We start from the raw sequence: 14,966 nt of genomic DNA, 5'->3' as shown, positions 1-14,966 counted from the left end.
GTGGACCACACCACAGAAAATAGTGCGAATTGGACATCTACCGTTAAAAATATCCTTGGGAGCCAAAGAAGTTTTGGATCAAGCTGATATTTGTTCTTTTCCTTTATCCATATCTTTGTGATCTTCAGAAGAGGTTGGATGAAAAATAAACATCATTGTAGGCCCTAGGGAGGTTTCAACGGTGCAAATCATTATTCCTATTGTTTCCTGCGGTATGGTCCACTTGACCTTTGGATATGTTTCAAAGTTGTGCTCAACCCCTAAAATGAGCCAGAAAAACAGATGGACTGCATGGATAAACTATGTACATTTACGGTGGACCCAATAAGTTTACTCAATACTATAGGAGCGGATTAGGTGAGAGAGACCCCGCCTCACCCAAGACCATACAACCGTACCATGGGGCCCAACTTGACGTGTGTATCCACTCCGTCCATTTGTTTTTTCAGATCATTTTACAACATGATCCTAATAATTAAGAAGATCTAATTATCAAGTGGACTATACTTAAAGAAACAGTATTAGTTGAACACGGTACCATTAAAAACTTCTTAGGGTGCACCTTAATTTTTCCTATATTTTATTAGGCATCCAATCCGCTAATAACTTCGCATACGTTTGAATGAAGAGAAAAAACAATTATCAGCTTGATCCAAAAATTTTGTGGCCCACTAATGGTCAATCACCAATGTTACCTATGGTATGGTCTACCTAATTATTGGATCTGCTTCAATTTTTGGATAATGTCCTAAAATGATATGGAAAAACAGATGGATGGGGTGGATACTGAATATAGTTGTCTTAGTTCAATAGGACAATGCATAGTTTAGACCCTATACAAAGGAAACCTATTATGTGCACTTCTTTTTTGAGATTTTATGATTTAAAAGTGTGTATTAAGGTCTTTTTTAATAATCCCTGAAGTTTCATTGAAAAAGTCAACCATTTTCCCAATGTTTCCCCATGTTTCTCAAAAAGTGCGATAAATTATGCGATACAAACGATATATCCCATGCGATAACCGATACGTATCTGTATCCCAAGGGTGTGATACCAATATTTCGAACACTAATTATAACTATTGTGTCAAACATTACATACGTTCAATAATTAGAGATATTAAAGTTCATTTAGTAACTAAGTTTGAACCCCTATAAATATACCATGCATAGCTACTTTTGGATTAAATTTGATTCCTAATCTAGGGTGCCAAACACAATAGGAGGATTTCAAATCCAGGGGGTTCTGAATCCAGGAGGTTCCAAATTCACGCTCCCAAACAAGCCCTTCACAAAATTACAAAGAACCCCCTGCAATAATGAAATTACATATAAACCCTCAAAATCTCATATCTCAACATTCCCCCTCAGAATTGGCATAGATATTTAACATGCCAAGCTTGCTAAGGACAAATTCTAATTTTTTTTCTTGACAACTCCCTTTAAATACCCACAATTTGATTCTTTGTGCTCACTAATGGCAGACAGTTCTTGAGAAGTAACTTGCTCACGGATGAAGTGCCTATCAACTTCAATATGTTTGGTACAATCATGTTGGACTGGATTTTGTGCAATGCCGATGGAAGCCTTGTTATCATAAAATAGCTTTTTAGGAGAACTAGCCATAATTCCCAAGTCCAGTAACAAAATTTTCACCCACAACAACTCTGCCACACCATGTGCCATAGACCTATACTCTGCTTTAGCACTAGACTTAGCCACTACAATTTGTTTCTTGCTTCTCCATGTAATTTCCTCCCACAAAAGTACAGTATCCTGTGGTCAAGTTTCAATCATTTACATCACCTACCCAATCTACATCAGATATGCTTCAATGTGAAAATGACCATGATTCGTAAATAAGAGACCCTTCCCAGGAGATTAGGGTGCCAAATTATGCTTTTAGCAATGAATTTCCAAAATTATGTACTTCAGGCTAGTGTATCAAATATCGATCATATCGGCTGATATTTTCGATATTAGCGGTTAGCAACACGAAAACTCCCAGAAATACAAAAAAATTAAAAAAAATAAATAAAATTGCTAGACTTCTATGTATCATGCGATGTTGCCGATATATCACTTCATATTGCATGTTTTTACTTAATATATGTGCCCGATATCAATCTACATATGCCGATATATCGCTTCGTATCACGTGTTTTTACTTAATACATATGCCCAAATATCAGTGGATATCGACAGATATCAGCCAAGAACCTCTTCCCCTTGTTATTTATTTATTTATTTATTTTTATTTTTTTTTAAATCCCCAAACCCAAAATTTCCCATTTTCCCCTCAAATTTCTTCCAGCTTAGTCTTAGGTGGATTTCGGTCCATCTTGCAATAGGTATATTTCTCAATTTCTACTTATTTTGCTTTTGGATGAATTGATTGAGTTTGCATGCATATCTTGATACATTTATAAATGTTATGCATTCAATTTGAATATAGTTGCATTTCTTCAATCATACAATGCATAACTTAGGACCCTATATGAAGGAAGCCTATTATGTGCACCTTTTTTATGAGATGTTATTATTTAAAAGTGTGTATTAAGGGTTTTTTTAACAATCTCTAAAGTTTCATTGAAAAATTCAACCATTTCCCCAATGTATCCCCCATGTTTCCCAGAAAGTACGTATTTGTATCCCAAGGGTGCGATACGTAATGCGATACCGATATTTCGAACACTACTTCAGGCTACATTAACAGGCTGACCATTCATATTGGAGAACTTTTTATGATTTTTGAGTGAATAAAATTGCAGAAAAGTCTCCCTTCATATGGTAGCAGTTTTTTTTTTTTTTCTTAATTAATTTATTTTCTCGAAAGAGGAGGGATGGGGAAGAATATTTATTGCAATATGAATTAATAAGTGTGGCATTATCTTGGATTTCATGGTGGCTTTGGCCCTAGAATCTGGTGCATCTAGTGTTTTTTTTATTGGTTTCACTATGTTCTAGTTGCATAAGAGATACTTCCAGGGAACACCCAGAGGTATTCTGTCATATCCAGTATTAAGGACCACTTCCATGTTACTAACATGGATCTCCATGGTGAAAATAAGGGCATTCTAGGTATTCAACCTTTAAAATGTACCTTCCATTTTGGTTTTCCCTCTGTTTCCAGCGCAACCTCTTCAACAAAAGATGCAAGCTCTCCAAACATGACTTCACAAACTTCCAAATGCGAGCGGCCAAGAGCTGTGGTGGCTGCATGCTGCAAGAAGGAAAAGCATCAATTAACTAATGCTCACATATCAATAAAGAAAAGTTACAGAAAAATATGGTTTGTCTCAGCTTAAAATGTTGACTGTTGAGCTAGGATCCCCACACTAGTTCATGTTGTATTCATGGCTGCACATGCATGAATGCACCCACATCAAGGTCAAGCTTTAAGTCTCACTCATGGTTACTTTAGATAAAGACAGTCTCCACACAGCACCATTATTGATTAAAGAGTATTCCAGAGTCATGAAACATGAGGACATGCACATACATACATTCCCACACGCAACCACATGGAAAACAGAAGATTCAACCAAATTATGGAGGGATCAAGGTAATCTTGCTTAGGCCAATACAATACAGTGAAATTGGCCTAGAGTGAACCAAAACATAGGGCTGCCACCAATATGCCAATGTTTCAGTCTGTTTGGCGAGACTATGCATGCTTAATTCTTTCGGCAGAAAATTAATGCATTCATAATAACAACTCTTTTGAGAAATATAAAAATGAAACCATAAATGATGAAATCACTTACTATTCCAATCTTTTCAAGATTTAGAAATAGAGTGATAGAATCCATTGAATAAATCCCATTCCAGTTGGATAGGGACTAGTTTATTATTCTGTTGCTCTTTTAGTATTATTATGATCATGTTGGGATTGAAACGCCCACACACACAACATAGATAGTCACATGCATGCACACGCGTGCCCTTGTGAGTACGCGTGCACACATAAGGGAATGCTAGCATCCCACCTTCATGGGGATGTTAGCAACATCCCCAAAGCTTTCAAATGATCATGGGATGGCCGCTCATCCATCTATACTGTCCACTTGTTTCATACGACTGTTAGCATGCCATGAAGCAAAATTCACACCAATTGGATGATTCTAACCATCAACCATAGCATGAAAATTAGACAGGTAACATCGAGGAGAAAAGGTAGGTCCAATCATTATCTTGAAACATCTAATCAACATGCCCCACCGTAAGAACATTTTGGTTATATCATGCTATCTGATTCTATGGCTCATATAAACAGTCGGGCATACAACAATGATCAACATTTGAAGGGTTACAATCATCTAATCAACATGACCCAATGGTGGCATGGAACAAATGGACAATCCGCATCAATGATTGCCTGCTCCACATGTCAATTAACTATTCAGAGGGAGATCCAACGTCATTGGGAACACATCTCTCTCAACACAAGCTGCTATTACTCTTGCAAGTTGCAACAGCACATTCATGCCTGTCTTTAACGATATTTATATATCGTCCTGGGACTTCTTTCCTACTCAATACCTACCTCATAATCTCCCTATGTACTCTTATCATACAGTTCATCGAAGTCAATGAAAACCATGTGTAAATTCATCCTCTCTACTCAATACTTTTCCTCCCTTTGTACTCTACCATAGTACCATATGCTTTCTCCAAGTCAATGAAAACAGTGTAAATTCCTCACCTCTATACTTCCATCAATTGTCTAAGTAGAAAATCAGCTTCTATTGTTGATCTCCCTGACATGAAACCCAACTGATTCTCCAATACCCTTGTTTTTTTTTTTTTTTTTGAAGACACAGGGTGTCCCCACCTCTTTTTTGAAGTGAGACTAATCCCTGCGGATAGACACAATCAACCACAACCACGTGTATCGGGTAAAGCCAAGGAGGGGAATCAAACCCTCACCAATACCCTTGTTTTTGCTGATATAGGTGTGTCAAAGCAGTAAAAAAAAAAACTTCTATAGTCAAACTCCCTAACATGAAACCAAACAGATTCTCCAATACCTTATTTTCTGTTTTGTTGTGTGTGTGTGTGTGTGTGTGGGGGGGGGGGGGGGATCTCTCCAGATTGTGGTATGTGGAATCTTATCACACCATCTAAAGGAGTCATCATTCTAGCAAAGGTGCACCGCACCACTAGAGAAATCCATCCCACGTGGAAACAAAGAGTAAACTGAAGTTTCATTCATCATTCATTTACAGAACTCTCACACACATACATACTTTTTCCAAAGCAAGAGAAACCTCATCTAATCCAAACAAATTATAAATTTTAATCATAACCATCTATTTAGCAACAACGCTGATTGCTATGAGAAGTAGGCAAGGGTTCCTATACCATTTTGGACGCGTGTGGGTAAAGAAGTGTTGCAGGACAATTAACCACTTGCTCTAAAAGCTCGAATTGTTAGAGTATGGCGAATTAATCCCTTTATCTCATAGCCCAGGCCCCACATCTCATGGGTTTTAAGACCTCGGCCGAACCCCCTTCGTGGACCCCAAATCACATGGGCCGCCCACCCAGAGTGTGTCCCCACATCCCACGGGCTACCCCACTCGAGCCCGGTGTGAAATGCGCATTAATTACCCCTGGTGAGGAGTCTCGAACACGAGACCTCCTCCGTGGGCCGCATCCACCCCAAGTGTGCCCTTGTATCTCACAAGCAACCCCACTCAAGCCCAGTGTAAAATGCCCCTGCATTAATCACCCCCGGTGAGGAGTCTCGAACCCGAGACCTCCCGCTCTGATACCAATTTGATGCAGGACAATTAACCACTTGCTCTAAAAGCTCAAACTGTTAGAGTATGGCGAATTAATCCCTTTATCTCATAGCTCAGGCCCCACATCTCATGGGTTTTAAGATCTCGGCCGAACCCCCTTCGTGGACCCCAAATCACATGGGCCGCCCACCCCGAGTGTGTCCCCGCATCCCACGGGCTACCCCACTAGAGCCCGGTGTGAAATGCGCATTAATCACCCCTGGTGAGGAGTCTCGAACATGAGACCTCCTCCGTGGGCCGCACCCACCCCGAGTGTGCCCTTGTATCCCACAAGCAACCCCACTCAAGCCCAGTGTGAAAATGCCCCTGCATTAAGAAGCTAGTCTAGGAGAATAGGATTCATCTTGCCACGTGGAATATAGGAACGTTGACAGATGAGAGTATGGATTTACTAGCACAATGAAACAAGGAGAGTGTCATACATAGCTTGAATTTAGGAGACAATGGAAATGGACCAAACTAGAGAAATGATACGAATCTGTATATAGGAAAGGACAATAATATAAATAGGGTAGGGATACTAGTGGATAAAGACTCAAAGTTGAAGATGTTAGGAGAGTAAGTGGTGGGATTTTATTAATAGAACTTGTGTTGGGAGATGAGTAATCAATGTTATTAGTGCATTTGCACTACAAGTAGGGGTATAGGATAGAATCAAGAAACAATTCTAGGAAGATATGGATGGACTATTGCAAGGAAGGAATTCCAAACAAAGAGAGGATATTTATAGGAGGAGACTTAAATGTTCATGTAGGGAAAGAAAGTAGAGGATATGAGAATGTACACAAAAGATAAGGTTTTGAGGAGAAGAAATAAGACTGGAAAATTTATCCTTGATTTCTCTACAGGCTACAATCTAGCTCTGGCAAATACATACTTTAAAAAGAGATATGAACATTTAGTAACTTTTAAAAGTGGATAATATGCAAGCCAAATAGATTTCTTTCTACTTGGAAAACAGAATGATCAATTTGTCAGGATTGCAAAATTATACTAGGAGAGAGTTTGACTATTCAATGTAGGTTAATGGTTATGGATATTTATATTACGAGACGGAAAACAAGAGAGTGAAATTAGTAGGAGTCCAAAAACTAGGTGGTGGAACTTAAAAGGAGAGAACAAAATTATTTTAAAATAAATTAATGAAAGAAGTACAGTGGAATGACGAGGAAGAAATGTTATGTCGAATGAAATGGCTAAGTGCATTAGGAAGGAGGCAAAAGATGTTTTGGGAGTATCTCGAGGGAAAAGCCAATTACGTAAGGATACTTCGTGGCATAATGATGATGTACAAAAAGCTATTTGCAAGAAATGTTCATGTTTCAAAGCCTACAAAGGGATTAGAAATGATCAAATTTTTTTTTTTTAAAAAAAACCTAAGATAATGAGGCTAAACTTGAGCCTTCAGATGATCTTTACGATATTGAGGACAAGACAAGTTGGAAAGGATGTCTTCAAACTTGCAAAAATGAGAGAGGATTGGTAGGGACATAGATCTTGTTAGATGCATTAAGAGCAATAAGCAAAGGCTACTAATCAAGGACAATGATATCAATGAAAGATGGAGAGGTTATTTCCGAAACTTGTTAAATTTCCCACTCTAAAAGAATAAAGATAAAAGTAACCATAAACTCAAATGATATCAAAGACCATAGATTCTTGCATAGGATTATGATACTTGAGAAGTGAAAGAAGCTTTGAAAACGATGAAAACATGAAATGCCCTGGGACCAAATGTTACACCAATGGAGATTTGGATGTGTATGGGGGTTTATGGGTTATTTTAGTTAACAATGTTATTCAACAAGATTATAAGATGGAAGAAAAGGCAGACAAAAAGAGGAAAAGTACGTTATACGTATTTATAAGAATAAATGAGAGATGCAAAGCTGAACTAACTATCACGAAATTAAACTTATGAGCCATACAATGAAACTTTGGGAGAGATTGATTGAACAAAGACTAAGGCATGAGACAATGTATTAGAAAATCAGTTTTCTTTCATGCTTGTAAGGTCTACCACTAAAGTTATTTTCCCACTTAGACCATCGATAGAGACATATAGGAGAGGAGGAAGGATCTCCACATGGTCTTTATTAACTTAGAGAAAGCATATAATAGGGTCCCTAGAGAGTTAGTCTGGTGGGTGTCGTGAATAGAGTTTCAAGAGAGATATATTGATATGATTAAGGACATGTATGAGGAAGTGTAACAATATGAGGACCACAAGTGGAGAGAAGTGAATTTCAAATTACAGTAAGCTTGCACCAAGGGTCAGCATTGACCCTGTACCTTTTCGCATTGGTTATGGACGAGTTAACGAGGCATTTGCAGGAAGAGATCCCATGGGATATGTTGTTTATAGATGACATAGTTTTTATTGGTAAGACAAGAGAGGGTGTAAACACAAAGCTAGATTTATGGAGGGGTGCTTTAGAATCTAAAGGATTTAAAATTATTGGACTAAGACGAAGTATATGGAGTGCAATTTTAGTAATAATAGGAGTGAAATGGAGAATTAGTTAAGATTGTTGACAAAGAAGTTTCCCAAAATGACCACTTTGATACCTTCGGTCAATAATTCATGAGAGTCAAGAGGTTGAGAAGGATGTTGCCCATAGAAGGTATCAAAGTGGTCATTTTGGGAAACATCCTCTATCTAGAGGGCCCCACCATCAATCTGGATCGATGACAACGTCCAGGGAAGGCCTCCTAGCTAGAGGGTTGCATTTTGGTTTGTTGGAGTGGACCCGATAGTCATGCGAATCCCACCATGGGTTCTCATGATCGTGGCCCACTATTCTAATTAATCTAGTACTTTAGGTTTTGCTTGTTATTGTTATTAGGAATATCATGGACGGTTTAGATTGCTTTGATTAGTTGTTATTTTTTATTACTTCGTCGTCAAGTAATAGGTTGCGCACATGGCGCGAGTTTTGGGGTATATGGTTTTATTATAAATAGACACCCCTTATAGTCTTTTTAATTCAATGAAGATTAATAAAATTTCTGCGTTTTTCTGCTCCTCCAAATTCCTGAGTTGTGGAGATTCAATTGGGTGTGAAACCCTCCCTTCCTCGAAGGGCTGACTACCGTGGTACGAAGCCACACCTATCCCGATCCATCTCCACCTTCTACCATCCATATTTCTCTTTTCCTACAAGCATTCTATCTACAAATCCATCGATATTTGCAGGCGTTTCCCCATCTACAGCACATTTCTGGAATCTGGCCATGTAGGAGGGCTGAAACTTCGGCGGAGCACCACGCACAAATCGTGCATCGGATCAAGCTGAGATTTGGGCGTTTTGGAGTCCATCCCTGGCCAACTAGGGCCAAGGTAGCCTTTTTCTGAATAGTGGGCCCCACACACGTGTGGCCGGGATCACACGCACGTGCGTCTGGGCCATTGTTATTGTCCACGCGAGCAGTACTTCTTTGGTTCGTCTCTTTCCTCTCTTTCACTCCGCTTTCACCCAAAATCACTAAACCTAACCCTAAATTACTCAAATCCCCAATTTTATGCCCTTTCTTCAACCTTAAGGTTCCTCGAATTGAAATTTCTGAATCCCTTGGATTGGGGAAATTATTTCTGTGCATATGTGCATGAATTTACCCTTCTTTGATTCTTGTTTGGTCTATAATTTTGATTGATCCAGCCCTAGCATGTGTAGGCCTGGACCCGCATAGATTCCCCTTGATTGAATGCTTGAACTTTTGTGTGGGATATGGAATTTTGTGTAATTGTTTCTGAACTATCATGATATAAAGCCTGACAATCTTGCACATCATATTTGAATTTCATGTCCTGCATTACCTATGGTCTAACTAAAGATATGACCCTTGATAGAGTGGAATGGTAGAAAAGGATTCATGCAGCCAACCACAATTAATTGGAATTAGGCTTAGATGGTGATGTTGTTGATGATGATAACCATCTATGTAGCAAAATATTAGTAGTGAATATACCCCAATCCCATCACAACCATACATCTTTCCATAAAATCGCAATTACTCAAATCTATGCTAAAGTCGTATGATCTTGGACTCATTTGAAAGCTAAAGCTACCTCTATTGACTTTCAAATGGGACCAATTTCATACCATTCTGACATTATTTGGTACCCGAAAAGTGGTGCATAAAACAAGTGAAAACAGGTTAGCAAATTGCTACCAAGGGAAACTAGCTCAATGAATCACTACCCCTAACTAATAGTTAAACGATAAACTTGCTAAGGACCTGAAGACCCCCTATGAACTTGCGCTTTTGGACTTCACCATGCACATGGGGTCCACTAACTAACAGGACCACCTTGTGGGGCCATAGATTTATCAGACCACCATCAGGGGCCCACAAAACTGTCTGGAAAGATTGTAACACCCAAATACTGATTAAATAGATCTTAGGGCCAAATTCTCTAATTGAACAGATTGTGGGGTCTACTCTGGGATTTCATGGGACTCACTCTTGGACTGCATCACCCTGGCTTCTTCTTCTTCTTCTTCTTCTTTAAAAGGTGACAATTTTATCAAAACAAAATCAACAAGAGAAGACTATACAGCAAGTGATCCTCTTGTCACCACACATACAACCTAAAATTTTAAAAAATAATGATAATAATAATAAATAAGAACCACGCAGGGGGGGCTACCAAAACCACAAATAGATGACTAATTTGAGATCCACAACACCACCAATCCCCAAAAGATCCAAGAAAAGGCATCCGTGAACTCTTGCTCTGACAACTTCCAGTTCATGATCACGCATAAATTTCTTCTATATGAGGAACCAGCTAATATGGTATTGCCCTCAAAGATTCTTTTATTTCTCTCCTTCCTAGGGGTGGCAATGGGTTGGATTGCCCGGCGTGGCTCTTAAGGGCTAGAGCTTGGACCACTAAACTTGGCCTAAGGGCTAGGCTCAGGCTTGAAATCTAGGTTCAGCCTCTAGGCCAAGGTAGGCCAGGACCAACAATGAAAAGCCAGGCCCATTGCCTTGATGCATACTATGTAGTATATAGCTAGTAGTAATTTGACCTAGTCTACTAGCATATAGATAGTAGTAATTTAGCTATAGTCTACTAATATATAAGTAGTAGTAATTTGACTATAGTATTACCATGTAGTATATAAGTAGTAGTAATTTGACTATAGTCTACTAGTATATAACAACATGAAGAACTTTGATACTCCTTTAGGGTGTGATGGATGCAAGGTATCCCGTATCGTTATCGGTTGGTGTAACGGTGCCCTCCGATACCGATACAGATACGAGGGTGTAACAGCGATACAGGGGCGTAACGGCCCGTAACGGTGCAATTTTTTATTTTTATTTTTGCCAAAAAAATATGGATTAAATCCGGAATATTCTAAGCAATCCAAATATGCATTCATTTATAAATTGGAACATGTTTATGGTGGTGTAACGGTCCACTCTTTGGTGAGAAGTTGTATCGGATTGTCTGATGAATTTATGAACCAGAAAACCTGAATTTGACTACAAAATTCATATATTTAATTTTCTAAATATCTAATTTATATACTTAACAATTTGATATCATTTCTCCCAATAGTTCTTTAAAAAAATGAAATTAAATTCAGGTAGATGGCGTTGCCAATTTGGGGCTGACTTGGAGGACCAATCCATGCCCCCAAATCAGCCTCAAATTCATGCAATTTATTGGCATTATCCCACTTATGAATTGGTGGACATTTATTGGATAGTAAATCATGAAAAAAATCAAAAGGCCCTATTTTAAAAAATAAGCGTCCACAAATTAACAATAAAACTATTCAAACAATTTGATTTTGGCATTGTGAGTTAGCAACTACAGTCCATAATTAAATTGGTAAATTTTAAGTTAATAGATGTCTCGTGTACAATTTTTTAAGGGCCCGAATTAGGCGGGACTCGGAGTGTGAAGTGTAGCACACGAGTGTCAAAGTTTTTTGGGCCCCACCCATGATGAATGTGTTATATCCACACCGTCCATCCATTTTGCCAAATAATTTTAGGGCATGAGCCCAAAAATGAGGCAGATTCAAAGCTCAAGAAACAACAATAATTAAATGTCCACCATTACAAATTTATTGGGGGCTACAAAAGTTTTAGATCAAGCCGACATGTGTGTTTTCCCTTCATCCACGTCTTTGTGACCCAATTAACAGGTTAGATGGAAAATAAACATTACAGTGGACCCTAAGAAATTTTTAATGGGGAGCATTCTATAACCACTATTTCCTATGGTGTGGTCCACCTGAGATTTGGATCTTACTAATTTTTTGGATCATGACCTAAAATGATGTGGCAAAATGGATGGACGGCATAGATAAAATACATACATCATGGTGGGGCCCACGCGGAACGTGGACCTTTTATTAACTCGTGCGATAAAAGCGTGCTGCGTGACTCGTACGCAGTCCGATTTCTTTTTCCGATACCAAATGAAAAAGAAGAGAGAGAGGGAACCCGAAAAGAAAAGGAGGGAGAGAGAGAGAGAGAGAGAGAGGGAAGAAGAAGAAGAAGAAGAAGGCCCGCAGCAAGGCCGCAGCAATCCCAGAAGAAGGAGAGGAAGGAGGAGGAGGAGGAGGAGGAGGAGAAGAAAAGAAGGGGGGAAAAAAAAGGTATGTTTTTTTTTTTCTGTGGGGTACCCATTTCGACCCCGTATCGCGCAACGATGTCGGCCGTTACTGTTACGTATCGGCCAATACGACCGTATTGTAACGGATACGGGACACCCTGGATGGATGATACACAAACACTTACAAAGTGTCCAAGTTGTGTACCGCCCCACTTTAGATTAATGTAACTGGATCAGGGAAGAAAGTAATTGCAATGAAGTTCAACGTGCTAGATTGAAAGTTCGAATAATGCAAGACTGTAGTTTGGGTCACCCATCTCCCCAAAAACTAGTCTCTCATTCCATCTCTTCCAAAGGTTTCAAATTTAGAGTGTGAAGCATGCCAGCTGAGTAAACATCATAGTCCATTCTCCATCTAGAATTGATTTAACAAGTGATGTTCTGTTTAAATTAATACATTGTGATGTGCGGGGACCGACTCAAGTTCCTAGTTTGTTAAGTTCCAAGTACTTCGTTCTTTTTATTGATGATTGTCTAGGATGATGTGGTCTAACAAAGCATATGTCAAAAGTCTTTCATATATTTTAGAATTTTCATAATGAAATAAAAAATCAGTTTGGAGCTAAGTTGTGTATGCTCATATCAGATAATGCATTGGAATTCACTTGTTGGGATTTTCAGACCTATCTCTAAAGTCAGGGTATTATCCATCAAACTTGTTGTGCTTATACACCTCAACAAAATGGGGTGACCGAGCGCAAGAATAAACATCTAGTTGAAGTTACTCATGCTTTGTTGTTAGAAATAAATGCCCCACAATTTTTCTTGGGAGATGCAGTCCTTACTACGTGTCATTTAATCAACAAGATGCCTTCATCAGTTCTAAATGGTAAGATGCCATTCTCATTGTTATTTCCTCACTGATCAACATTTTCTATTCTTCCTAAAATGTTCGGTTACACTTGCTTTGCTCATGTATTCGGGTCAAGTCAAGATAAACTTCTCATTCGATTAAGGGCATTTTGAAATTGCATGTGGTAGTAGGCCACGAGCTATGCGTGGAAGCTTGGCGGAGCTATAGAATAAAGGCTATGTCCTAGAAGGCGGTGATTACGACCAAATAAAATTTTAGCCAATTAACACATAATTGCTTACTTAAACTAATATGTCATTTAAGTTAAGTAATTTAACACTTAAGGCTTCCAAGCCATTAGTGGGTCCAATCACATAGACTACAAATGAGATGCTAATGAAACAACTAGTCTATATAGGATAGTGTGCATGTGTGTGTGGGATGTGCTAACTAACAATTCATAACATTCATCTAATCATGCATACATATAATTCACTAATTAATCACATAAGCATAATTAAACAAGTGCTCAAAAGACAATCTCATACACAAGCATGTATAGTGGCTCGGTTTCCCTACTCGACTCTCGGCAAACGCACTCAACTCATGAGTGTACCAAATTTCACTATTGTAGGTTTTAAATCAATTTAATCTCTAACCTTTACAGTCCTACACAAGGACTCCTAGTGTACACTCCCATCGGAGGTTCCTGCAAGAGACTTGAGTTGGTTTTTAATCAGCTATCCAACAACCTCAGTCCTAGTCCAATGACCTACATTTATACCCGCCAAAGGCCCCCACAGAAACTAACACGTACAGACCCATGTCCAGTGAATTCAGCCCTACACAAGAGCCTAGGTCCTACAAAAAAATCTATCGAGTTTACGTTACAAACCCTACACTCAATCCTACACAAAGGAGTGTGCAAACTCTTACAATTTGACGACTTGTCGGATTGAGGCCCTTTTGATGTGTCGATCTTGAGTCGCTTCTTCACAACTCTCCCGTGCTTGAATTCGCTCCTCAATTGCTCCGCCGATCATTGATGCCAATGCGTTGTCAATGCTTTAGCTCCTACGATCGTTTGCCTTGCATGTGAAGTGCTAATGAGGTGACCAAGGCAAGGGAGGATGGGTGAATCTCATACAATTCATGGGAATGTTGTAATCCTAGGGGATTCACCTATAAGGGTCTTTTAGAGAGTTTAGACAAGGATTTAACTATAGGCATAATGTCTAATCACTAGAAAGGTGAGAGTTCATCCACATCTTCGAATAGGAGCATAGAATGCTCATTAAAGTAAAGGATCACAAGAAGATTGGCATGAAACTCTTTGGATGGTGGTCTAGGATGTGTGGTGTGAGTGGGAAAACGCATAGCCTCTATTTACACCAAAAACCCCTCCAAATGCCCAAATGTTAAATGCCCCATATATAGGAACCAAGTTCCAACGGTAAAATAAAATAAAATAAATAAATAAATAAGGGGGCAAAAAATGACTGGTTCGATTGATCAAGCAATGCCTTCGATCAATCAAACTCCCCTTCAATGGGATCGAAGGCAGGTTCGATGGCATCGAGAAATTTCAGAAAATGTGCATTTTGTTACACGACATTTATGAGCACCTTCGATCGATCGAGACCAATCGAGGATTGCTCGATGGGATCGAGAACCATACAGAAATTGTTGTTTTGGGCATACAATTTCACAACTTTGATCCTCTTCTA

At 38.9% G+C, this 14,966-nt stretch overlaps 1 protein-coding gene across 5 annotated transcripts in view; it reads right to left on the bottom strand.

Moving 5' to 3' along the window:
• LOC131243018 (uncharacterized) overlaps positions 1-14,966 on the bottom strand; it is a 100,237-nt gene that overhangs the window by 23,397 nt on the left and 61,874 nt on the right. For all 5 annotated transcript variants that reach the window (XM_058242070.1, XM_058242072.1, XM_058242071.1 and 2 more), the window contains one exon: positions 3,103-3,222. In XM_058242070.1, the coding sequence (XP_058098053.1) occupies positions 3,103-3,222 (120 nt within the window). The remainder of the gene's footprint in view (positions 1-3,102; positions 3,223-14,966) is intronic.

This window comes from Magnolia sinica, chromosome 4 (genome assembly GCF_029962835.1).
Source record: "Magnolia sinica isolate HGM2019 chromosome 4, MsV1, whole genome shotgun sequence".
In the NCBI taxonomy this organism is placed as follows: domain Eukaryota; kingdom Viridiplantae; phylum Streptophyta; class Magnoliopsida; order Magnoliales; family Magnoliaceae; genus Magnolia; species Magnolia sinica.
Note: the sequence above shows the minus strand (reverse complement) of the source record. Positions and strands in the feature narration are given on the sequence as shown.